This window comes from Bos grunniens, chromosome 2, assembly GCF_055505025.1.
Source record: "Bos grunniens cultivar Pamir isolate PY7600 chromosome 2, Bosgru_T2T1.0, whole genome shotgun sequence".
NCBI classification, from domain to species: domain Eukaryota; kingdom Metazoa; phylum Chordata; class Mammalia; order Artiodactyla; family Bovidae; genus Bos; species Bos grunniens.
The window spans coordinates 136,027,140-136,053,870 of NC_141166.1; the positions used below are offsets into that span (position 1 = coordinate 136,027,140).

General features: G+C 41.0%; 1 protein-coding gene across 8 annotated transcripts in view; it reads left to right on the plus strand.

Moving 5' to 3' along the window:
- Nucleotides 1-1,572: 1,572 nt before the first annotated feature.
- HERC2 (HECT and RLD domain containing E3 ubiquitin protein ligase 2) overlaps nucleotides 1,573-26,731 on the plus strand; it is a 235,206-nt gene continuing 210,047 nt past the window's right edge. For 3 of the 8 annotated variants that reach the window (XM_086363152.1, XM_086363184.1, XM_086363201.1), the window contains exons 1-4: nucleotides 1,683-1,789; nucleotides 2,037-2,083; nucleotides 2,881-2,983; nucleotides 14,673-14,787. In XM_086363152.1, coding sequence (XP_086219278.1) covers nucleotides 2,912-2,983; nucleotides 14,673-14,787 — 187 coding nt within the window. In that variant the 5' untranslated portion in view covers nucleotides 1,683-1,789; nucleotides 2,037-2,083; nucleotides 2,881-2,911. Of the gene's footprint in view, nucleotides 2,084-2,880; nucleotides 2,984-14,672; nucleotides 14,788-26,731 lie in introns of all 8 variants that reach the window. The other 5 variants (XM_086363170.1, XM_086363210.1, XM_086363178.1 and 2 more) reach the window with 3 other exon arrangements.

A 26,731-nucleotide genomic window follows, 5' to 3' on the forward strand; every position in this document is an offset into this window, starting at 1 on the left:
TTGTTTATATAGTTTTGTAGTAGGTTTTCATATCAGATGGTGTGAGTCCTCCACCTTTGTTCTTTTACAAGACTGTTTTGGCTTGCATGCAGGTTTTCATAAGTGTTCATTATCAGGTGGAGTTCTCTTTCTATGTTGCTGAGTTTTTATAATGAAATGTTGGATTTTGTCAAAAGCATTTTTTTTTTTTTTTTGCTGTTGAGATCATCTCATGGTGAATTACTCCACTTAGGCTGTGTTATTCTTTCTGTATGTTGGTGGAATCCATTTGCAAAAAGTTGTCTAAAATTTTTTTTGCATCTAGTAATATGTTTGCATATTGGTCTTTTGAGTTTTCTTGTAATGCCTTTTTCTGGTTTTGTTATTAGGATAATATTAGGCTTATATAATGAAAATGTTTACTACTCTTCAATTTTTTGGAAGAGCTTGTGTTACTTCTTTATTAAATATTTAGTAGAACCAGAATCCACCAATGAAATAATTTGGTCCTGGAGGTTTCTTTTTTGGAAGATTTTTTAACTGTGAATTCAATTTAATAGGTATAGTCCTGTTCAGGTTATCAATTTCTTTTTGAGTGTACAACTTTCATGGAATTAACCCATTTCATATAAATGGTCAAATTTGTATGTATACAATTGTTTCAGGTAGAGGGAACCCCTTTTCATAAGTTTATTTTATTCCACGTTACTTTTATGAAAAGCCCTATATTACTACCCGTTTTCGCTAACCAAAAGAAATCCCAGAGAATTTTTGCTTTTATGAAAAACAGGCAGAGTGAAAATAGCGTTCAGCATTTGTTTTGCTTGTGAGCTGCTACAGAGGTAGACTGCACCCCAAGTAGCAAATGGCACTATAGAGTTCCTTCCCTGGGAACTAAATTCAGCATCTCAGCATCAAGGCAGTGTAACTTTGGATTGCGTCTGTGAGTATCTGAGCTTTGTGGTGTAGTCTCAGTAGTTCTAGCCCATCAGGCTTCTCTTGTCCATGGGATTTTCCCCGCAAGAATACTGGAGTGGGTTGCCATTTCCTCCTCCAGGGTATCTTCCCCATCCAGAAATTGAAATTCCGTTTCCTGCGTCTCCTGCTGTACAGTAAAGGGACTGAGTTATATATATATACGCATTCTTTTTCACATTCTTTTCCATTATGGTTTATCACATGGCATGTATCTTTTAATGATTTGTAGTTAAGTACATTATGATCTGATAACATACTTTACATAAATTTGTTTTGCACTTCTTAAGAATTAGTTTTTCGGCTGCTGGTTGTGGACCTAAAAGCTCTCACTTCCTTTTCCGATTCCCCTGCCACCAGCTGCTCCACGTATTCTGCCCAGGGTTTCAGCAGCACTCAGTGCGACAGGCAGAAAGAGGCTCTTGCAGACCCCAATCTCATTTTTAGCCCCAGCGCCCGTCCAGGCCGCACGTCCCTGTACTAGTCCGGTGTCTTAGACGCCCACCACACTTGACGGCTTTCTGAGAGCGCAGTGCGAAATCCGGGTCAGGAGCGCGTGCGTGTGTGCGTGCATTCGGCGGAAATCCCGCCTCTCGGCGTCTTCGGTTGGCCCTGACCGCAGAGGGGTGAGCTTAAGGGAGAAGACAAGCAGGATAGAAGAAAATTGGAGAATCGGGAGGAGGGGCGAGGAGGTTCCTCTTTCCCATTGGCTGGGCCCGCGGCGACGCCTCAAGGCAATTGGCTGAGCATCGTGGGCCTTAGCCCCGCGTCGACCCGCCCCTCCGGCCGCAAGAGACGCCGGGATTGCGAGCACCGGCGGAGCCAGTGGCGGCTGGTCTGTGTTAGCACGAGCTGGAGCTAAGCGGCTGGGGGCCTGTGCCGTACGGTCTTCGTACTCCGGGTGGCGGGGGTGCGGCGAGGGCGGCCGGCCGCTGGGGCGGTGCGGGCCGGGGCCGGGCCAAGCCGGGCCACGGCGGGCGTTGGCACAGCCGCTGGGCCCGGGCCTGCGCTGACCGCCTTCGGCGCGCGTCTCAGGCTGTCTTTTCATTTCCAAGTGATTATTGTTTTGGATTTTTCTGCAGACGTGAATTTTGATTAATTTATTTCACGCACCAGTTGCTGCTCTGAGGTAAAGCGGATAATGCATGCTGGTGTCATTTGTCGTGGAGGCGTGGGGTTCCTGCAGTTTGTGTGTTAACCTTTTGGATTTAAGGGAAGGAAATGACATTGTGATTTGGTCTCTGTGACCGTCCATTCTCAAGGTCTCGCCCATGTAGTATAGACGCGGGCGAACCCTGTCTGTGAGTCTCTTACCTGGACTCGAAGTAGGCTTTTTCCTCCCTCCCTCTGTCTTTCTCCCTCCTCCTCTGACTCCCCTCTCCCTAGTGCTCCCCTTCTCCATTTCTGTTCTTTTTGCTGCATTAAACCTTGCGGGAGGGACTTTGTAAAATTCTGAAGAGGTTTAGGTCTTCAATATTGCAGGTTTTAAAAAAATTTTTAGTGGGGTGTAATTGATTTACGGTGGTGTTTGTGTTCGTTTCAGGTCTACACAAAGTGAATCAGTTAGGCATATACACATGTGCAGTCTATTTTTAGATTCTTTTCACATACAGGCCATTACAGTTGAGTAGAGTTCCCTGTGCTTTACATTAGGTCCTTATTAATTGTCTATTTTATGTGTACTACTCAATCCCAATCTCCCAATTTATCACCCCTGTCCCCCATAAGTTTATTTTCAATACCTATAACTCTATTTCGGTTCTGTAGATAAGTTCATTTGTAGCTTTAAGATTACACATATAAGCAATATATGATATTTGTCTTCCTCTGACTTCACTCCGTATCAGAATCTCTAGGTCCATCTATGTTGCTGCAAATGGCATTGTTTTGTTCTTTTTATGGCTGAGTAATATTCCTTGCTTGCAGGTTTCACGACTGGGAGGAAATCAGGGGAAAGATGCCTTCTGATTCTTTTTGTTTGGCTGCTCAGGCTCGACTTGACTCCAAATGGTTGAAAACAGATATACAGGTGGGGTTTTGACAGCCTTTTTTCTCTTGTCTTCCTACCTACAGAGTTATATTTCTGGTTAACCCTTTCCAAGGTTATATAAGGGCATGCAGATCTGATCTTGTCATATTAGAGAAGCAGGTTTATTTTCTGTAACTCAAAATGTACTTGTTATTGTTTTCATAGAGTGTATCTACATTTTAATTACAGTTATTTATAAATGCAAGAAACGAGATAAAAGTTATGCAAACATTTTTTTCTTTTTTTTTTTTCCACAAGGTCTGTATCATTCTTAGCCATACCTTGGTGACAGATTAGTGATACTTTTTGAGATGTTCAGTTAATTATGTGGAGAAAAGTGACATACAGTAATTTATTGTGTCCTGCAGAAACTCAACTCATTTTTATGGCATTCTGTGTTTGTGTTTCTGGAGAGATGAATTCAGTTGAGCTGTTTGTTTTTATTTGTCACTGTTCTTAAGAGGAGTACTTAGATTTTTGTATCAAGAGCGGGTGAAAACAAAATGTTAACCATAGATTTTCTAATATTATTTTTTAAGGTAATTGCAAACTTGCTGAGAAATGATCAATAAACAGTAACAGTAATGTTTCTGTAGTCTATTTTTTATCCCATTAGTTTTGTTTGCAAATGGAAAAACTGCTTTTGTAACTTGCTATTGCCCTCAGAAATCGCTGAAATAATTTTGCAGTGTATTTGTGTTCTTTCCCTCTTCCTTGAGGTTAACTATTTAAAGTATTTCTCAAGTAATCTTAACTTTGTTTAAATACAGTCTTCTGAACTGTATGATGCAAGTCATGTATTCTGTAAGCAGTTGATCTTAGACACTTGAAGCATTATTACCCCTCTTTTAAAAAATATTTATTTATTTATAATATTGATTATTTATTTGACTGCCCTAGGTCTTAGTTGTGGTATGTGGGACTTTTAGTTGCAGCATGTTAATTCTTTTGTTCCAACATGTGGGATCTAGTTCTCTGACCAGGGATCAAACTGGGGCCCCCTGCATTGGCAGTGCAGAGTCTTAGACACTGGACCCCCAAGGAGGTCCCTACATTTTTTTTTAAGTATTGAGTATTAGTTGGTGGCAGAGCTAAATAAATGTTAAGAACTGTGTTGTGGATGATGAAATTGTTATTAATGGCATAATGTTAGATAAGAAAATCAAGAAGAATTGGGTTAAGAATTGGCATAGTAGTAACTTTTTTTCCCCAGCAGGATTGGGGGAGGTGAGAGATAGATAATTTTTTATTGATGACATCCAGACAAACTGACTTTAAGAATTATCTTTATATAAAATTTAATTGAAGTAAAGAACTTTACCTGATGAAGTTTCTATTTTGTTAGCAATCATAATCGAGTAACTGCTTAATATGAATTTTAGCATGTTGATCTAAAATGAGTTTAATGTCGAGTTGAGTGCCTATGATGAGTTAAAAAAAATACCACTTATACCTTCAAGTGCTTACCATTTAACTTTTGATTTATTTAGTGTAATATAAAGTGTTTGGTGCTTCTTAGACGTTTGAGTACTATACAAAAGTCTTCCAAACTCCTAGGAATAAGTGACAAGACTTAGGTTTTGGATTGTGCATCAGAGGCAAAATGTGGTATGGTTACTGAAGTTGTGAGAAAAATGTGAAAATAGTGTGAAAAAAGTGATTGCTGACCTTGGTTTTATACAGTTTTTCCAGTGTTGCTTACTAAGTGTGAGGAGTGAATCTTGTTTTACCCTAAGGAATTTGGAAAGACTGATGCTGGGAAAGATTGAGGGCAGGAGGAAAAGGGACGACAGAGGATGAGATGGTTGGGTGGCATCACTGACTTGATGGACGTAGGTTTGGGTAGACTCTGGGAGTTGGTGATGGTCAGGGAGGCCTGGCGTGCTGCGCAGTTCAGAGTTGGACACGACTGAGCGACTGAACTGAAGGAGTAACTTAGACGTAGTTTACTCTTTGGAATCCTTCCTGAAGACAAATGCTGTCTATTGCTGACAGGCCTATAAGATGCAGGCCTTATGCTGACAGGTTTTACCCTTATCTAGTTGGGGATGTCTCTTCCACCTGGAGTGAGAAGTGTCCCGTTCCTTAGGTAGGCTTTTGTATTGGGAACAGGATTGATACCAGGTTAATGAACAGTATGTGGGGTAGAAACGTGTTTCTTAGTCATAAGGTTTAGCAAATACATTTTCTATGGCTATTTTTATTTGAAATGCCCTTGAGGTTTTTAGTGATTTTTGAAAGGAAAAGTTTTTGGAGACTTAAAAATTTTAATATGTATATATTATGGAGGATATAGACACTAATCCTAGACTTTCTGCATCAGAGATATTTAGATGCCTCAAGCCTTGCAACCAGTTGCCTCTAATGGAGTGCCCATTATATGGCAGGCACATATCTGGTTTTTACACATATAATGCTTCTTGTTTCTTCAGTTCTCTTTCCTGGTTGTTGTGTGGAGTTCCGTTATTTGTCATATTTTCCTTCACAATTCTGTTGAGGACGCAACAAAATAGAGAGCTCAGAAGTATTTGTTACATTTGTTACATCAATCATTGCCATTACCATTTTTATATTTACAGTAAAATCCTGTCTTTTGTGATTGGTAGTTTTTTTGGTGAACCAAAAAGTCAATTAAGGGAAAGAACTGTAAAAATAGTACATAATCCCTTAAAAACATTTTATTTTTGAAAGATATGTGCACACTTATTTGCTAGTCTTGATGTAAGGTTAAAGGTGTGTCTTGGAGCATGGGGTCAGGAATGGCATTATCCTGCTCTTTTTTGCATAAACTGTACTCAAATGAATCTCCTCCAGTTTCTATTTTTGGGTTCTTTGAGGTGAAACATGAAATTAGATATGTGTGAGGCAATTTTTAAAACTTTTTATTTTGAAATATTAATAGACTCACAGAAAGTTGCAAATGAAGTACAGAGGTCACTGTATACTCTTCTCCCAGACTCCCTCAGTGTTGCAGTCTTAGGTACAGTGTTAAAACCAGGAAACTGACATTGGTGTAATGTGTGCCTAGTTCTATGCCATTTTATCATATGTGTCTATTTATGTAACCATTAAAATTGAGATCCAGAAGTGTTCCATCACTACAAACATCTCCCTCCTGCTGTCCCTCTGTATTCACACTTCCTCTACCATCTCTGACCCCTGGCAAGCACTAATTTGTTCTCCATCTCCATAATTTTGTCATTTTGAGAATGTCATGTGGTATGTGACCTTGTGAAATTAGGTTTGTTCATTTGGTATAATGCTTTTGAGGCCCATCAAATTTGTTAAGTATATCAGTAATTCAACTCAGATTAAACTTTTCTTTTCTTCTAATCATCAATTTAAAATGATTCAGCATAAAAATTAGCTTTTAAAATTAAACTTGTCACTTTATGCTTGGAAATACTAGTAGATTAAAAAATGTAAACATGAACATCTTGGTAATTTCTAATCTCACATTTTTCAGTTGACAGATGATACATAGAAATAAAAGAATGTTGTAGGGACTTCCCTAGTGCTCTAGTTAAGACTGTGCTTCCAATGCAGAGGTCACAGGTTTGATCCCTGGTTGGGGAACTAAGATCCCACATGCCATATGGCTTGGCCAAATTAAAAAAAGAGTGTTGTAAATACAAGGTATTTGCTTGATTGAAAGGTAACTTACTTGATTTTCATAATGACTTTTTGTATTTATTTTCGTTCTGTAGAATTGGTAGCATTCCTCATTTTTTTATTCATGAGTTTGGGAGGCTGCAGTTCATGGGGTCGCAAAGAGTCGGACACAACTGAGCGACTTCACTTTGGTTATTTGTATCTTTTCTGTATTTTGGATTATTTTGTCAGATTTATATATTTAATTAGTCTTTTTCTTGTAGCTTTGGGTCTTGGAAAAGACTAATAATAATTATAAAGGAAAGAAAATGAGTTTATTATCAGACGTGACAACAGGCCTTATGTTGGAAGAAAGCTGAGTAACATATTTAAGGCACCCAAGAAAAGAAAATCAATGAGTAGGAGCTCAGAAAATATTGTTTCCATGAGTCCTTCCTGAGGAAGTGAATAGAGACTAAAGATGTTTAGATGACTGAATGACTGTAGATTAACATAAAGACTGGTGGTTGGTGTCAGACCTATAGTTACGGATAGGACCCAGAGTAAATGAATTTTATAAAGGATGGAACATAGCATGTAACAGTTGTATGCTTAGACATAGTGGATTAGACTAGAACTGTTCTACAGTGTCTAGTTAATCCTGTGCATTGAAGTTTTTACTTTAGATCCTCTATTTTTCATCTCTAGAGGTTCCATTCCAGTCCTGATTGCTATCTTCCATTTTACTTGTTATCATGTTCATATTTTTCTCTGTCAATATATGATACATCTCTATAGTGGAGCTTTTAACATTCTTGTCTGCTAATTCCATCACCCCTATTGTTTCTGTGTTTATTTTGATTGATTTCATCATTTTTGTTGATTTATTGCTCTGGTTATAGGATATGTTGGCATGCTTGTTAATTTTTTTTATTGAATGTCGCTAAGAGTCAGACATGACTGAGTGACTTCACTTTCACTTTTCACTTTCATACATTGGAGAAGGAAATGGCAGCCCACTCCAGTATTCTTGGCTGGAGAATCCCAGGGACAGAGGAGCCTGTTGGGCTGCTGTCTGTGGGGTCGCACAGAGTCAGACACGACTGAAGCAGCAGTTTGTAAATAAATATGTTATTCTGTGCTAGATTTTGTTTTATTCTCTTGAAGAGCTGTAGTTTTGTCTGACATGCTTGTAAGTTACTTGGAATCAATTTGGTCTTTTCAAAGATTGAGCCTAAAGTTTGTTTGGGCTGATCTAGCACAGCCTTTAACCTTGGGCTATTTATCTGCCTCATTAAGGCAGTGTCCTTCTTAGGACTCTGTCTGATGCTTGGTGTGTTGGGAGGTCTTTCTGTTCTGGTTGGTGGAAACAGGCTTTTCCTAGACTGTGAATATTGATTGGGGTTCTGCCTGCTCTTTTTTAGTGCTGCTTTGCCTATTCTTGGTAGTGTTCTCAACCTGTACCCAGATCAATACCCAGCTAGAGTCTCAAGGGGGCCCCTCTGTCCAGCTCCAGAGATTATTCTCTCTGCAGCCAACTTCCTCTCCTATATTCTTGTCATTTTGACCTGCTTACAGGCAATCTGCTCCTCCTTTCAGCAAGACTTCTGGGTTCTATTTGGGTTCCTCTTTCCTGTGCTACAGTCTGGAAGCTGCTTCTAGGCATTAAGCTTGGACTCTTACTTCATTATTGCCCTTCATGGGAATCACAGATCACACTGGATCTTTTGCCCAGTGTTGGAAAACAGTTGTTTGATATATTCGGTCTGGCTTTCTACCAGAGATGTAATTACTAAAGAAGTTAATTCTTCACAGGTGGGAGAACAGGCCTTCCCAATCTGATCTCATTTATTGACATTTTAATTTTAGATTTGTATTTTTTGTTTTAGAATTGCCACATTTTCGTATGACTGCATTTTATTGAGGTGTAATTAATTATATTTAGTAAAATGCATCTATTTAAAAGATTTACTTACTTATTTTTTGACAAGTCTGGTTCCTGGTTGCTGTGCACATGCCTTCTCTAGTTGCAGCAAGCAGGGGCTGCTCTTGGTTGCAGTGCATGGGCTTCTCATTTTGGTGACTTCACTTGTTGCAGAGCACAGGCTCTAGTCACGCGGGCTCAGTGGTTGTGGCTCTCGGACTCCAGAGCACGGGCTCAGTAGTTGTGGCACATGGACTTAGTTGCTTCGTGGCACATGGGGTCTTTCCTGAGCAGAGATCGAACTGATTGAACCCATGTCCCATGCATTGGCAGGTGGATTCTTAACCACTGGACCACCAGGAAAACCTTAAAATGCATCTCTTGTAATGTTGAGTTTGAAGTGTTTTGGCAGTTTGCTTAACTGCCACATTAGGGACTTTTCTGTAGTTTCTAGTTCTCTGTTGAGATTGTTAACATGATCTTTTAATTGCTTGGACGCATCAAACCTTGTGCAGCCTTTTTTGATTCCTCCACTGCATCTTCCTTTCCCTCTGGATTGATACCCCAGCATGCCTGTGGGCCACCCTTCTATTCCTGCTCTTAGATGTAATGTCACACAACAAGGCGTAGGTTGTGGCTTCCCAGCCACCTGCCATGGAGCTGTAGGTGACAAAGTCTGGAAAGTGGGGGAGAGCAGAAGCTCATTTTCCATGAGGTGAACACGCACCACTTGGTAAAGAGAGGTAAGGGAACTGGCTATTTTAATCTCCCTCTCCCCCCTTTTTTCCCCTCTTTGGATGGTTCTGTGGTTTCTTCTTGCACTTTGGTTAAGAGCCCCACTGCCTAGTGAAAGTGCCTGCAGCACATCTTGGAGTGGGGACTAGTGTGGTAAAACAGGAGTCAGCAAACTTTTCTCTAAAGGCCCAAATCGTGAATATTTCTATGGGCCATATGTTGTCTGTAACAACTGCTCACCTCTGCCGTTGTCATGTGAAAGTAGATACAGATAGTATGTGAAACAAGTGTGTGGTGGTAGGCCCAGAAACTTTATGGATACTGAAATTTGAATGTCATAATTTTCATGTGTCATGAAATATATTTTTCTTCTCTTGATTGTTTCAACCACTGAGACATGTAAAACCCCTCTTAGCTTGAGGGCTAAGAATCATAAAATCGGATTGTGGGCTAGATTTGGCCTCTTAGCTGGGCCTTAATTTGCTGACTTGTGTAGTAACTTGCTATGTCCCCTCACTGCCCTGGGCTGGTACCTTCCAGAGAAAGTGTCACTGCTTTAGTCCATTACTTAGGCTTTCCTTTTTAGGGAAAGGGTATGTCTCTGTTTCTGTTTTCTTGATCTACTCTTGATTTGTTTATGCTGACTTCCATTTTTATTTATTTATTTTTTTCCATTTTTTTAGTTATGTAGTCTTATCTTCAGAGAAGGCCGTGGCACCCCACTCCAGTACTCTTGCCTGGTAAACCCGGTGGATGGAGGAGCCTGGTAGGCTGCAGTCCATGGGGTTGCTAAGAGTCAGGTGTGACTGAGCGACTTTACTTTCACTTTTCACTTTCATGCATCGGAGAAGGAAATGGCAACCCACTCCAGTGTTCTTGCCTGGAGAATCCCAGGGACGGCAGAGCCTGGTGGGCTGCTGTCTATGGGGTTGCACAGGGTCAAACACGACTGAAGTGACTTAGCAACAGCAGCAGCAGCAGTAGCAGTAGTCTTATCTTATTATTATTTTTGAGTTCTAGGTATTGTATGTGAAAAATTGTTGTGGTCATTTGAGGCCCTGGATAATGATCTCTTCTCCAGAGAGAATCTGTCAAGCTAGTAACACTAGTGACTCCAGGTTACTGCAGAGCAATATGGAGCTGTGATGATTCAGAGCTGGGCTCCTGTCAGTCTGCTTGCACTTTACCTGTGCTTCTGTGTATGTGGCCCTTGGAGGTTCTGTTCAAGGTATGGCGTGTTTACCAGGCTTCTCCCCTGTGAGGACCAGGGCTCCGTCCTTTCTCAGCAGCTCCAGTGAGGTCTGCTTGGTCTCAGCTCTACTTGCAGAGTTGGCATGTGCCTCAGGAGGCAGTCTTCAGCGCCTTGGGCTGCTCTCTCTTGGGTCTTAGGTTTGTTCTTCCTTGCTGCTTGGATATCTTCAAACTGATGTACTTTATGTTTTCTTGTGACTTTCCCAGAATTTCTTTCTTTCTAGAATTTGTCATTCTTAAATTTGTTTGGAATTGATAGGTTATCCTGTGTTCAACAGGTGTTTAGAAGGTATTTTTCTGCACAGCTAAGAAAAAAGCTAGATATCTTTATAGTCATCTGCAAATATTTGAACAAATCACATTTCAAAAATATTTTAAAGATAGAAAAAATAAATATCTAAACTATAAGTTAATGCCATTTCATTGGGCACATTCTATTTTGAATTATATTGCATAATTACACAGTTCTGAGTCATGTTAATAGATACCTTAAAAGACCTCTTGCCCGATTCTGTTTGGTTTTCAAATATTGTGGCCCCTTCAGTGGCTCCCCCAGGCCTCCTTACTGCACCTGTTGGTTCATGTTGATGAGAAGAAAACAAGCTGGAGAGTTTGGCTTCTTCCCCCAAACTGATGACCTTGGTGATCTTGGTGACCTTGGTCAGGTAATTGAACTGCTAAGTTTTAGTTACTGTCTCTCAAAATTGGCCCTGTTACTACCCCCTGCCTTGTTGGCTTCTTTTCAGGATGAAAATGCCTTTACCTGTTATGTCATTTTAGAGGTATGAGTTAAGAATATAAGAGCAAATTGGTAAAGGATCCTCAGAATGAATAATACTAATTAGAGATATCTGGATTCTGTATGAAAAAAGTTAAAATTTAAGAACTGTATTGTTAGCCATTGGGAATGTTTTTGTAAATTAGCTACTAATAAGGTCAGGATTTTTTAAAAATTTATTTTTGGTTGTGCTGGATCTTCACTGCTCTCGGGCTTCTCTCCAGTTGTGGCAGGTGGGGTTTACTCTCTGGTTGGGGTGTTTGGGCATCTCGTGGTGGTGGCTTCTGTTTTGGAGCACGGGCTGTCGATGCACTCGGTAGTTGCTGCTTCTGGGCTCTAGAGCACGAGCTCAGTAGTTGCGGTGCATGGGCTTAGTTGCTCCGCATGATGTAGGGTCTTCCTGGGTCAGGAATTAAACCCATGTCTCCCATGTAGGGATTCTTTACCACGGAGCCAACAGGGAAGCCCCAAAACAAGCTATTTGTAGACTGTTGTACAAATACTCTTAAACTGACAAATTTAAGTGAATTGTATTGCTTGTGCATGCTCTTTTTCCAGTGCCATGATTGTTTCCCAGTTTCTTTCTCCTTGGGATCCTGTGCTTTCCTCCAGTGCCTTGGAATGCTCTCCCAGGGACTTCATCTCTGCCTTTCACAGTCCAACTCTTTCAAGGCTTCCTCCAGGGAAGCTTGCTTTGTTACCTTAGCAATGTTCCCTCCTTCCTTGAATCCTTTCAGATGCCTGAATCATTGTAGTTTGCGTGGTGGTTACTTGAGTTCATGTCCCCGGCTCCTAGGAGGCTTTTACAGTGGGTATCCCTCCAGACACCCAGTTTCTACCTTCCACACAGCTTCTGCCCTACCCCCATCCTTCCCAACACTACTAAAGTGATGAGAGAAAGAAAGGACGATAGTGATGATTCTTGTCTTCATGTAAATGGGGCTTCCTCGGCCTGTTCTTTAATAATTGTATCATCCCCAGCCACCCTGGGGTAATCCTAGTGGGCCGTCAGGGCGGAGGACCCTCCCTCCTTGGGTGTGGGCATCTTCTCCAGGTCTGCAGCCCATTTGCTGATGCCTTCCAGGTTTGGATCTCTAGCCCTGAACCCTCTGCTAAGATCGGAATTTGTGTTTGCAGTGTATGTGTATTGTGTGTATGTGTATGTGTGTGCATGGGGAGAGGATCTCCATGTTTATGTTCAGTAGTTGGTGCAAGTGTCAGTGGTTAAAACTGAGCGAATTCTGTCATTTTGTCTGTTCTCTACCTTGTTTTTCACATCTGATCTGTCCCATTTGATCTGAAATGTCTTAAATACTCTTTTTTGTCTTGACTTAAGCTCTCATCCTGTTTTCTCTGCGTTTGGTTTCTTCCTCTGTCCTGGTCCACTGCTCTGACACTGAGTTACGACCGGATGTGTGGTCATTTATTTCCTGGAGCCCCCAAAGGTGGCAGGTAACTGCTCAAGTGTAGCACACGTGGGGCTGTTTAGTCTGGTCATTGTTTGATTCCCAGCCTGTGTGGCCACGTGGGCCTGGACTGAGCCCAGGGAGAGGTCTTAGGTCCCTCCTCTTATCCAGGTCAGCAGGTGAGCCAGACCTTTCCATCATGTGTTAAAACAGCAGGGGTCCTGAATGTTCGTGGCTCACTTTTTAGGAAGTATTTACTTCCCCCTCTGCTAGTTGATACTTTTGCCAGCAGTCGTGTATTTTGGTCTTAAGCATGTTTATGGCAGTTGTCTCATTCAGTGATGTGAACAAATATGAGTGCTGAGAGAAAGTTGTTGCTTCTATGAGAACTAAGTCGGTTGTCAATTTGGTTTTGTATTGCTGTGTAACAAGTCACTGACCAGAAAATGTTCAGTTAAAACAACTCAGTGTACTCTCTGCTCCTTTTCTCTGTGGATCAGGAGTCTGACTTAGCTTAGCTGGGTCTTCTGCTTTAGGACTCACAGGCTGCAGTCAGGGTGCTGACCAGTTTGCATTCTCATCTAGGGTTTTATTGGTGTCCTTGTTGGCGGGATTCAGTTTGTGGGACTGTGGGACTGAGTTGTGGCCTCCTAGGAGACACCCCTCTCCATAGGCAGCTCATGGCAGTGGCTGTGGAGAGCGTCTCTTCTGGAGGGTCCCATTCTCTTAAGGGCTTTTACCTCACATGACCCTAGGATAATTTTCCTTTTGATTGACTAGATATTAGCTGATGTGAGACCTTAATTGTATATGGGAAATTCCTTCACCTTTGCCACAGAAAGAAACAAAACCTAGTCCAGTTGTGATGTCCTCTCCTGTGTTCGGAGGTCCTGCCTAAACTCAGAGAGAGGATTACCCAGGGTGTGTGTGTGCCAGGGGGTAAGAATCTTTAGGGCATCTTAGATTTGCCTACTACACATTGCTTGGGTAAAACTGAGATGCTGAAAAAATTACTTGTGCAGGTTAGGAAAGAGAGAATTGATAAGGATTGGGGGAGATGTCTTGTAGAAGAATTGTGTACTAAGATTGTTCACAAAGTGCCCTTCAGTTCTTGGTGAGTCTGGAAATAGTGAGTGCTTCATGAGAGTGGTGTATGCGGGACTGATGGCAAGGAACAAGCTAGTGGACTTGTGAGCCAAGAAAAGGCCCTGGCCTTCCATTGAAAGGTGGGCAAACAGATGTGTTTGTTTTAGTGTAAAGTGTATTGTCTGTCTGAGAAGAGAGTTTCTACTGTACCTGCAGCTTTCAGAATGAATGCTTTCTGTGGGTGTTCACTGTGCCCCGACCCTTGGTCAATGACTGCTTGCTCTGGGAAACCTTTTCTGACTCCCAAATGTGGACAGCCAAGAGCACTTTTTGTGAGAATGTTATTTTGTCTTTGAATATCAGTATGGACTCATGTTTTTATTTACTATTTTAGTCTAATATAGTTGTTATATATTTTGCTGTTCAAAATTACTCTCAGTTTGGCCTGTGGAGGAGTTCCTATCAGGCTTTGAGCAGCTTTTTTGGTGCAAACCTAAGTATTCCTGGCTCACTATCAAAGTTATATTTGGATTAACCTCCAGGTTATTCAAGGGTGAAGTGTAGTTTTCTTAATAAACGGGTTAACTTGCATGTAAGGTAAACTCAAAATCTTGCTTTCATTCACCTCTCCTGCCTTCTACCCATGTTCCCCTTCCTATAAGTGATCACATTATTTGTGACTGGCTTATCTTTCCAGAGCATGTGCCCACATGTGTCTTTTATCTTGTATCTTAAGTAAAACTTAGTATGTAAAATATTGTGCATGGTACCTTGTTCACTTAACTGTGTACCTTGGGACAGTTTTCATTAAATGCTGAATGACTGAATAATAAGTGAGATTTTTTTTTTTCACATTATTCTTTAAAAATTGCATTGTGAGTATGATCACTCTGAATTTATTTTTTTTGTCATTACCAGCTTGCATTCACAAGAGATGGACTCTGTGGTCTGTGGAATGAAATGGTTAAAGATGGAGAAATTGTATATACTGGGACAGAACTATCACAAAATGGAGAGCTTCCTCCTAGAAAAGGTAAGGGCCTTTAACTAATATTTTTCATTTTTTGAAGACCTTTATAAATTGAATTCTATAGAAATTTTAGAATGTGCTGTATGGACAGGAGTGTGGCTGAGTATAACTCTGAAGTTTTGCTTTCACTTTGGAAATGCCTAAATGATAATTAATATTAGGCGCTTCCTGAATTTTGTTGTTCTACTCAAATTGAAGGCCTTTTAATTGCAGAGCCACCTGCTGTGGTGTCCTTCCTCTGATGTCTCATTTGCAGCTTCTGGGAACTCCAATTATTGTTTTTTCCTCTAAGTTTTGAAATATACCTTGCTTTGGCTAACTATAAATTGTGGTTTTTATGAGGTTGAGTGGAAATAGTATTCTGAAATTTTCCAACATGACTACCCTGTGCGTGTGTGTGTGCGTGTGTGTGTGTGTGTGTGTGTGTGTGTGCGCGCGCGCACGCGCGTTCAGTCGTGTCTGACTCTGCAACTCCATGGGCTGTAGCCTGGGATTCTCCTCTGTCCATGGGATTTTCTAGGTGAGAAGACTGGAATGGGTTACCATTGTTTCCTCCAGGGGGTCTTCCTGACCCAGGGATTGAAGCCTGTCTTTTGCGTTTCATGTATTGCCAGGCAGTCTTCTCCACTACACTACCTGGGAAACCCCTGTGACTATCCTGTGGGAGTGTATAAAACACTTTTTGGAAGCCTTTGGCCTGTGGACTTTTATTGTATTTGTCTGTGCAGGGAAGTATCAGTGAACACTCTTGTTGGGGATAGGATTATGAAAACGCAGTGAAGTCAGTTGTTCTTGACTTTGGCTGTGAATCAGAATCACAGTTTAAACTTTAAAAAGAAATGGATGCCTATACCCACCCCAAACCTGTAGAATCTGAACAACCCTACTTGAGACCCACTGCTGAAGTTTATTAGTCCTCCTATTTGAAAATCATCAGGATGGATAAAGTTATTTTAGAAAGTAGTGGGACTTCCCTGGCTGTCCGGTGGATAGGACTTCACCTTCTGATGCAGGGGGTGCGGGTTCAGTCCCTGGTTGGAGAGCTACATGCCTGCAGCCAAAAACCAAACCATAAAAGGGAAGCAATATTGTAACAAATTAAAGAAAGGCTTTAAAAATGGTCCACATTAAAAAAAGAAAAAAGAAAGTAACTTTTCGTAGAATGAATTAGAATAGTGTCCACTTGAAAATACATTGGAAAAACAATATATCTTTTCAGTTACAGTGTCTAGCAGAGTGAGCTCATTTTTTTTCCTGATATTTTATTGTGAAAACTTCCATGCACCCACAACAACGGACAGGTCTGTACAGTGAGCAGGTGCACACTCATCCCCCGGATCATACCAATCTATCCTCTGTCCACTGGTGCGTCTTACCTGACTTCCTTAGACACTTCATGCATATTATTAACAAGATTGACTTCAGTGTAGCTTTTTGTCTTTAGGGCAGAACTTACCCATAATAAAATATATGTTTTGAGTTTCCTGTTCCATAAGTTTCAACAGACATAATTGGTGTAACCAACCACTTATTGGTACTCCTACTTTGAAGGTTCTCACGTGCCCCTTACTGGCTCCGTCCTGCCCTCTCTACTCATAGGCAACCACTGATCTTTTTCTGTTGTGGATTGGTTTTGCCTGTTCTACACTTTCATGTAAATAGTATCATGTAATCACGTTACATGTTTGTTTCAGTTTGTAATGATTTATTAGTTTTAGTAGTTCATTCTGTATACTTTTGAAGTTTTTGTGCCTTTTCGTCCTGTCCTTCCAGTATTAATGCATTAAAACATACTTTTTAAAACGTTTTTTGTGAAATATTAGTTCTAAAAGATATTCTGAGAAAAACTAATTACATGGAAAAATTCAAAGTCTATTTCTTATTCATTGCATTTGATGACTAATAGTGGTTAAATTAAAAAATATGTGGTTAGAAAGCAAAGTGTAGGGCCTCCCTGATGGATCAGTGGTAAAGAATCCTTCTGCCAATGCAGGAGACACGGGTTTGATCCCATGTCCGAGAAGATCCCATATGCCACAGAGCAACTAAGCCTGTGCACCAGAACTAGAGCCTGGGAGCTGCAGCTACTGAAGCCGTCATGCCCTAGAGCCTAGGCTCCACAACAAGAGAAGCCGCTGAGATGAGAAGCCTGCACACTGAAACTGGAGAGTAGTGCCTACTCTCCGCATCCAGAGAAAGCCTGAGGACAGCAACAAGGACCCAGAAGGGCCAAAAGTAAATAAATTTAAAAAAATAAAAGAAAGCAAAGTGTAATTGTTCTTTATGTAGGTCCCAAATTAATATTTTTTCTTGACATTCAGTAAAAGTTATTGTTTTTAATAAGACATGATATATGCTTTTTGTTATGAAAAAATACTTTTTTAATAGATAGATTTATACACCTAATTTCATTTTTAAGACCATGGTCTTTTTTTTGGGGGGGGTGGCTGCATTATATAGCAGCTTGTGGGACCTCAGTTCTCCAACCAGGTTTCAAACCAAGGCCCCTGGCAGGGAAACTGCAGAGTCTTAACCACTGGACTTTCAGGGAATTCCCAAGAGGGTGTACATTATTTTGTTGTTGTTCAGTCAGTAAGACCCGTCTGATGACTCTTTGCAACCCCATGGATTGCAGCATGTCAGGTTTCCCTGCCCTTCATCTATCTCCCAGAGTTTGCTCCGATTCACGTCTATTGAGTTAGTTAAGCTGTCTTAACCATCTCATCTTCTGCTGCCCTCTTCCTGTTGAATTCAGTCTTGCCCAGCATCAGGGTCTTTTCCAATGAGTTGGCTCTTTGCATCAGGTGGCCAAAGTTTTGAAGCTTAAGCATCAATCCTTCCAATGAGTATTCAGGATTGATATCCTAGGCAATGGCACCCTACTCCAATACTCTTGCCTGGAAAATCCCATGGATGGAGGAGCCTGGTAGGCTGTAGTCCATGGGGTCGCTAAGAGTCGGACACGACTGAGTGACTTCCCTTTCACTTTTCACTTTTATTCATTGGAGAAGGAAATGGCAACTCACTCCAGTGTTCTTGCCTGGAGAATCCCAAGGACAGGGGAGCCTGGTGGGCTTCTGTCTCTGGGGTTGCACAGAGTCGGACACGACTGAAGCGACTTAGCAGCAGCAGCAGCAGCAGCAGCAGCAGCAGGGTTGACTCGTTGGATCTCCTTGCAGTCCAAGGGACTCTCCAGAGCCTTCTCTAGAACCACAATTCGAAAGCATCCATTCTTTGGCACTCAGCCTTCTTAATGGGCCAACTCTCACATCCATACATGACTACTGGAAAAACCATGGCTTTGACTTTACAGAGCTTAAGTGATATCTCTGCTTTTTAATATGCTGTCTAGGTTTGACATTGCTTTCCTTCTAGGGAACAAACATCTTTGAATTTCATGGCTGCAGTCACCATCCATAGTAATTTTGGAGCCCAGGAAAATAAAATTTGTCACTGCTTCTACCCTTTCCCCTTCTGTTGGCTATGAAGTTACAGGACTGGATGCTATGATCTTAGTTTTTTGAATGTTGAGTTTCAAGCTAGCTTTTTCACTCTGTTCTTTCACCTTCATCAAGAGGCTCTTCAGTTCCTCTTCACTTTCTGCTGTTAGAGTGATATCATTCGGACAGCTGAGATTGTAGATATTTCTCCCAGCAATCTTAATTCCATTCTGTGATTCATCCAGCCCAGCATTTTGCTTAATGTACTCTGCATAAAAGTTAAATAAACAGGGTGACAGTATATAGCCTTGTTTTACTCCTTTCCCAATTTTAAACCAGTTCCGTGTCCAATTCTGTTTCTTTTTCACCCATGTACAGGTTTCTCAGGATCCAGGTAAGGTGGTCTGATATTCCCCCTTTGTGGATCATAACCTTTTCGTGGTGAAGGGACTTGCATGCCTCAGTGAAGCTGTAAGCCATGTGGTTCAGGGCCACATGAGACAGGCAGGTCATAATGAAGAATTCTGACAAAATGTGGTCCACTCAAGCAGGGGAATGGCTAACCACTCCAGTATTTTTGCCGCAAGAACCCCATGAACAGTATGAAAAAGCAAAAAGATATGACACTGGAAGATGAGCCCCTAGGTTGGAAGGTGTCCAGTATGCTACTGGGCAAGAGCAGAAGGCAATTAGTAGTAGCTCTAGAAAGAATGAAGCATTTGGGCCAAAGCTGAAATGACTTTCATTTCAACTGTGGATGTATCTGGTGGTGAAAGTAAAGTCCGGTGCTGTAAAGAACAATATTGCATTGTAACCTGGAATGTTAGATCTGTGAATCAGGGTAACTTGGAGGTGCTTAAGCAGGAGATGGCAAGAATGAACATTGATATCTTAGCAATCAGTGAGCTAAAACGAATGGGAATGGATGAATTTAATTCAGATGATTATTATATCTACTACTGTGGGCAAGAATCCTTTAGAACAAAGGGAGTAGCCCTCATAGTCAACAAAAGAGTCCAAAATGCAGTATTTCGATTCAGTCTCAAAAATGACAGAATGATCTCGGTTTATTTTCCAAGGCAAACCATTCAACATCACAGTAAACGGAAGTCTATGTCCCAGCCTTCTTGATGCCAGAGAAGCTGAAGTCGACTGGTACTTTGAAGACCTACAAGACCTTCTATAACTAACATCAAAAAAAGATTCCTTCTTTTGTCCTTTTCACATAGAAGATTGGAATTCAAAAGCAGGAAGTCAAGGGATACCCAGAATAACAGTCAGGTTTGGCCTTGGAATATAAAATGAATCAGAGCAAACACTAACACACTGGTCATAGTAAACACCCTTTTTTCAGTGACACAAGAGATGACTCTACACATGGACGTCACTAGAGGTCAATACCGAAATCAGATTGATTATGTCCTTTGTAGGCAAAGATGGAGAATTTCTGTGCAGTCCACAGAAAAAAGACCGGGAGCTGACTGTGGCTCAGATCATGAGCTCCCTATTGCAAATTCAGGCTTAAATTGAAGAACGTAGGGAAAACCACTAGGCCAGTCTGTTAATGACCCAAATTAAATCCCTTATGATTATACAGCGGAGGTGATAAATTGATTCAAGGAATTAGATCTGGTAGACAGAGTGCCTGAAGAATGATGGCCAGAGGTTCGTAATATTGTACAGGAGGAAGTAATCAAAACCATCCCAAAGAAAAATACACAAAGGCAAAATGGTTGTTTGAGGAGGCTGAGAAAGGAAGAGATATACCGAACTGAATGCTTAGTTCCAGAGAATAGCAGTGAGAGATAAGAAAGCCTTCTTTAACGAACAATGCAAAAAAGTAAAGGAAAACAATAGAATGGGAAAGACTAGAGATCTCTTCAAAAAAATTGGAGATACCACGGGAACATTTCATGCAGAAATGGGCAACAAAAAAGGACAGAAATAGCAAGAACTTAACAGAAGCAGAAGAGATTAAGAAGAGGTGACAGGAATACACAGAGGAACTATACAGGAAAGGTCTTAGTGACCTGGATAACCATGATGGTGTGATCACGTGTCTAGAACCATACATCCTGGACTGAAGTCAAGTGGGCCTTAGGAAGCATAACTACAAACAAACCTAGTGGAGGTGATGGGATTTCAGTTGAGCTGTTTAAAATTCTAAAAGGTGATGCTGTCAAATTGCTGCACTCAGTATGTTAGCAAATTTGGAAAACTCAGCAGTGGCCCCAGGACTGGAAAAGGTCTATTTTCATTCTAATCCTAAAGAAGGATAATGCCAAAGAATGTTCAGACTGTCGTACAGTTGTGCTCATTTCACATCTAGTAAGGGTGTGCTCAAAATCCTTCAAGCTCTGCTTCAGCAGTATGTGAATCTAGAACTTCCAGATAGATGTACAAGCTGAATTTAGAAACGGCAGAGGAACCAGAGATCAAATTGCCATAATTCATTGAATCATAGAGAAAGCAAGGGAATTCCAGAAAAACATTTGCTTCATTGACTGTGCAGACTCTTTGACTGTCTGGATCACAAGAAACTGGAAAATTCTCAAAGAGATAGAAATACCAGACCACCTCACCTCTCCTCAGAAAACTGTGTGCATTGTATGTAACTGTAGTGTGGCTGATTCTGAGGAAAACACAGATCAGAGCAGAAGCCTTAGAGGCGCCGTTTCCTTTCCTCTGCTTCCTGGGGATGACCGTTTTCTCCTGCACACACGGCGATTCGGGATGGGTTCTTACTCTGGCTTAGCTTGTTTTCTTCATTCATTTCTGGACATAGTGGCTTTTAATAATTGGAGTTTACCTTGGAATAAACCTTCTTTTCTTCCTTTTAGAACTTTTTGATCCTACTGATGAAAGAGTGCTTCCATCTAGGTAGTAAGCTTTGTGTTTCCTTTTTGGGGCCTGCCCTACAAAAGACAGGCTAGATTATAATCTTACACTTTTTTTTCAAGTGACTGTTTCTTACAACCCTGTTTAGAGTTACAGTATTTATTATTTTGAGGGAAAATAGAGGAGGGAATAGGATGTAAAGAAGGGAGAGTTAAGAGGCTAATAACAGATACACTAAACTTGATTTTTAAATTTTTGTCAGGGGCTGACCTTTGTGTGAAGAACTGTTTCATATATTGTAAACCTTCTCAGTCTGTGCAGATAGTAGAAATATACTAGCCAGTTGTTTGCGTAGTCAGGCCTCTTAGAAAATTTTATTGCTATTTCTGTTACATTACTAATGTCATTTATGGACATCAGTACTAACTTTTTATAGTTTTTATATAGTTCTTATGGAGTTTATTTTGGCTTTTTCTGACTTTGTATTGTGCATTGTTTTTAAGGTTTTCTTTTCTCTTGGTCTAGTCAGTGCCTTTTTTTTTTTTTTTAGTCAGTGCTCTTTAGTTACATGTGTTTCAATTTTAAGCGTCCAGAGATGAGTTTTTAATTTTTTTTTTTTTTTTTTAAAGAACGTGACAACTTTTCTCCTGGTTTTATAGTTTCTCTGTGGAGGATATAAAATATTGGATGTGGCTTTTCTTCCCAAATAATTCATGATTATTTGGGCAGAAAATGTATTTGCATACAGAAGTGTTTAACAGGATCATAAAAACCCCATGATGTTACCCACAACCAGGGCTGGTGGAGTTCAGGAGTGGCCTGATTCCTACGGTTTGTCAAGGAGACCTGGCCTGGGCCCAAGGGTGGTGGTGTAGGTGGGATCCTCCAGGTGGAGGACTGTGAAGAGCAGTGGTATGTATGGTGGACAGGGAGCAGCAGATAGGTGTGGGCCAGCCTGGAGGGACATGGACTGCTTGAGTGCTCAGCCGCATCTAAATCTAGGAGAATGCAGCTGCTGATGCAGTGGACACATTCTGGGGAGGCACATTTATAAACTCAAGGCTAGACGCTATTGCACAAAGGGCTGTGAGTGTTGGGAAGAGTAGCCAGGACTCAGTCCTTCTAGCAGTGAGAACTCAGTTGAATCCTGATTCTGTAGCCCAAGGGTTCTCAAACTCTGTAGTTCATTAGGATCACCTGGAGTCTTGGTCAGATACTGGCCTGACCAGTGTCTGGCCCCACCCTTAGAATTTATGATTTCTTGGATTTGGGTAGGACTTGGGAATTTGCATTTCTGACATGGTTCCAAGTTCTGCTGATAATGTTTTCTTTTCAAAGTGTGTTGTGTCTGTACAGCCAAAGTCTACTACCTTGAGAGTTTCAGAGACAGGAAGAGAGCTGATCCTGGGAAGATGGCATCAAACAGCTTTCAGAGGAAGTTGATCTGGGCTCGAGAGAGGATGGCTGTGTTATAATCACAGAGAGAAAGCCCAGGGTGGTAGTAAAGGGTTCACACCTTTCTTTATTGATCAACTTTGTCAATTCTGACACATTTTTTGTAGGTTTTGTTAACTAAGGCAGATAAAGTTTACCTCAGATCTTCTGTTACTTAATGTATCTGCCAACTTATCTCTTACCATCTTGTTTCATGTTTTTGCATAACTGGACATTTTTCTTTAAGACAGAAATTACTATCTTTCTTCCTTGATAGTAATCTTTAGCATCTTGCTTATATATTTATGTTTCTCTGCCAGCATTCTTTCTTGTTTAATCTCAGCCATTCATGTGGTTGAGATTATGACTTTGATCTGAATTAAGTAGCCTCTAATTCAGATAGTGGGCTTCCCTGGTGGCTCATTGGTAAGGAATCTACCTGTCAGTGCAGGAGACACAGGTTTGATCCCTGGGTCAGGAGGATCCTCTGGAGAAGGAAATGGCAACCCATGCCTGGAGAATCCCATGGACAGAGAAGCCTGGTGGGCTGTAGTATATGGGATCACAAAACAGTCGGACATGACTTAGCGACTAAACAACAACAAATTCAGAGTGTGGTTCTACACTAATTCTGTGATTCTCCAGCACCAACTAAATGTCTGATAATTCAGTCCAGTTCTGACACTTAACTACTGGAGTTCGGTCCTCACAAGTGAAGGGCTCAGTTCTCCAAGGCTGCCTCCACTTCAGATGCCAGACTCAGCTGGAATTCCCAGGTTACTCTCACATTTGCCTGACTGACTACAAATTTAGAGGTTTCCATAACCCTCTCAGGTTCAATAATTGCCTAGAAAAACTCACAAAATTCAGGAAAACACTTTGTTGGTTTATTATAAAGAAGACAGCTCAAAACAGCCAAGTGGAAGAGATGCAGAGGCAAGGTGTGGGGAAGGGGCTCAGAGCCTCCATGCCTTTTCTTGGCCCTCCAACCTCCCAGCACATCTGTGTATTCACCAACCTGAAATATCCCCCAGTTTTTGTGCTCAAGAGATTTTATTTAATCTCCAACCTCTCTCTCTCTAGAGGTCAGGAGATGGTCCTGATAGTTTTCCCCTCTAATCACTATTGGGTCTTTCTGGTGACCAGCTCACATCATGGAGCTAGCTATCTAGAGGCCCCATCCTGAGTCAGTTCCTTAGCATAAGCTCAGGTATAGTGGAAAGGAGCTTGTTGTGAATATCAAAAGACACTCCTGAGTAAATTGCAAGGGTTTTAGAAGCTCTGTACCAGGAATCTAGACCAAAGACCAAATAAATATTTTTATTATACCACAGATTAAAAAGTATGATATTGGTGTTAAACATTTTAGCAGAACTCTGGAGTCCACATTATGAGTCCCATTTAATATGTTTAATAAGCAAAAAGAATGTGCTAATGATTAAGAAGTGTAAAGTTGATTTTGCATCTTGGCATACAGTAGCATGAAGAGGCAAAGGCATGTGTACATTTATTTGTTAACTTGAGCGTGGTGACTGATGATCTAGTAGTCTCTCTTAGCATTTGTACAGGATTTCACAAATTCAGTAAGTTAGTTCAGTCGTGTCCAACTCTTTGCGACCCTATGGACTGCAGTATGCCAGGCTTCCGTGTCCATCCCCAACTCCTGGAGCTTGCTCAAACTCATGTCCATCGAGTTGGTGTTGCCACCCAACCATCTCTGTTGTCCTCTTCTCCTCCCGTCTTCAATCTTTCCCAGCATCAGAGTCTTTTCCAATAAGTCTTCACATCAGGTGGCCAAAGTACTAGAGTTTCAGCTTCAGCATCAGTCCTTCCTATGAATATTCAGGACTGATTTCCTTTAGGATGGACTGGTTGGATTTCCTTGCAGTCCAAGGGACTCTCAAGAATCTTTTCCAACACCACAGTTCAAAAGCATCAATTCTTTGGTGCTCAGCTTTCTTTATAGTCCCAACTCTCACATCCATATGTGATTACCAGAGAAAAGATAGCTTTGACTATGCAGACATTTGTCAGCAATGTAATCACAAACTGCTTTTTAATATGCTGTCTAGGTTTATCATAGCTTTTCTTCCAAAGAGCAAGTGTCTTTTAATTTCATGGGTACAGTCAACATATGCAGAAATTTTGGAGCCCAAGAAAATAGTCTGTCACTGTTTCCATTTTTCCCCTGTCTATTTGCCATGAAGTGATTTAACTTGATACCATGATCTTTGTTTTTTGAATGTTGAGTTTTAAGCCAGCTTTTTCACTCTCCTCTTTCACTTTCATCAAGAGGCTGTTTAGTTCCTCTTTGCTTTCTGTCATAAGGGTGTTGTCATCTGCGTATCTGAGGTTATTGATATTTCTCCTGGCAGTCTTAATTCCAGCTTGTGCTTCATCCAGCCCAGCATTTTGCTTGATGTACTCTGCATAGAAGTTAAACAAGCAGGGTGAAAATATACAGCCTTGACATACTCCTTTCCTGATTTGGAACCAGTCTTTTGTTCCATGTCCAGTTTTAACTGTTGCTTCTTGACCTGCAAACATGTTTTGCAGGAGGCAGGTAAGGTGGTCTGGTATTCCCATCTCTTGAAGAATTTTCCAGTTTGTTGCGATCCACACAGTCAGAGGCTTTGCTGTAATCATTGAAGCCGAAGTAGATGTTTTTCTGGAATTTTCTTGCTTTTTCTATCATCCAGCAGATGATGGCAGTTTGATCTCTGGTTCCTCTGCCTTTTCTGAATCCAACTTTAACATCTGGAAATTCATGGTTCATGTACTGTTGAAGCCTAACTTCAAGAATTTTGAGCATTACTTTGCTGGTGTGTGAGATGAGTGCAATTGTGCAGTAGTTTGAACATTCTTTGGCATTGCCTTTCTTTGGAATGGAATGAAAACTGACCTATTCCAGTCCTGTGGCCATTGCTGAGTTTTCCAAATTTGCTGGCATATTGAGTGCAGCACTTTAAAAGCATCATCTTTCAGGATTTGAAATAGCTTAGCTGGAATTCCATCATCTCCACTATCTTTGTTCTTAGTGATGATTCTAAAGCCTACTTGATTTTGCATTTTAGGATGTCTGGCTCTAGGTGAGTGATCACACCATTGTGGTTATCTGGGTCATTAAGGTCTTTTTGTATAGTTCTTCTGTGTATTATTGCCACCTCTTAATATCTTCTGCTTCTGTTAAGGACCGTATCTGTCCTTTATTGTGCTCATCTTTGCTTGAAATGTTCCCTTGTTATCTCTAATTTTCTTGAAGACATCTCTAGTCTTTCCCATTCTGTTGTTTTCCTCTATTTCTTTGCACTGGTCGCTGAGGAAGGCTTTCTTGTATCTTTTTGCTGTTCTTTGGAACTCTGCATTTAAATGGGTATATTTTTCCTTTTCTCCTTTGCCTTTCTCTTCTCTTCTTTTCTCAGCTATTTTTAAGGCCTCCTCAGACAACCGTTTTGCCTTTTTGCATTTCTTTTTCTTGGGGATGGTCTTGATCACTGCCTCCTGTACAGTGTCATGAACCTCCATCCGTAGTTCTTCAGACACTGTCTATCAGATCTAATCCCTTGAATCTATTTGTCACTTCCTCTGTTTAATCGTAAGGTATTTGATTTAGGTCACTACCCTTATGGCAGAAAGTGAAGAGGAACTAAAAAGCCTCTTGATGAAAGTGAAAGAGGAGAGTGAAAAAGTTGGCTTAAAGCTCAACATTCAGAAAATGAAGATCATGGCATCCGGTCCCATCACTTCATGGGAAATAGATGGGGAAACAGTGGAAACAGTGTCAGACTATTTTTTTGGGCTCCAAAATCACTGCAGATGGTGACTGCAGCCATGAAATTAAAAGACGCTTACTCCTTGGAAGGAAAGTTATGACCAACCTAGACAGCATATTAAAAAGCAGACATTACTTTGCCAACAAAAGTCTGTCTAGTCAGGGCTATGGTTTTTCTAGTAGTCATGTATAGATGTGAGAGTTGGACATAAAGAAAGCTGAGCGCCAAAGAATTGATACTTTTTCATTGTGGTGTTGGAGGAGGCTCTTGAGAGTCCCTTGGACTGCAAAGAGATCAAACCAGTGAGTTCTAAAGGAAATCAGTCCTGAATATTCATTGGAAGGACTGATGCTGAAGCTGAAAGTCCAATACCATGGCCACCTGATGTGAAGAGCTGACTTATTTGAAAAGACCCTGATGCTGGGAAAGATTGAGGGCAGGAGGAGAAGGGGACGACAGAGG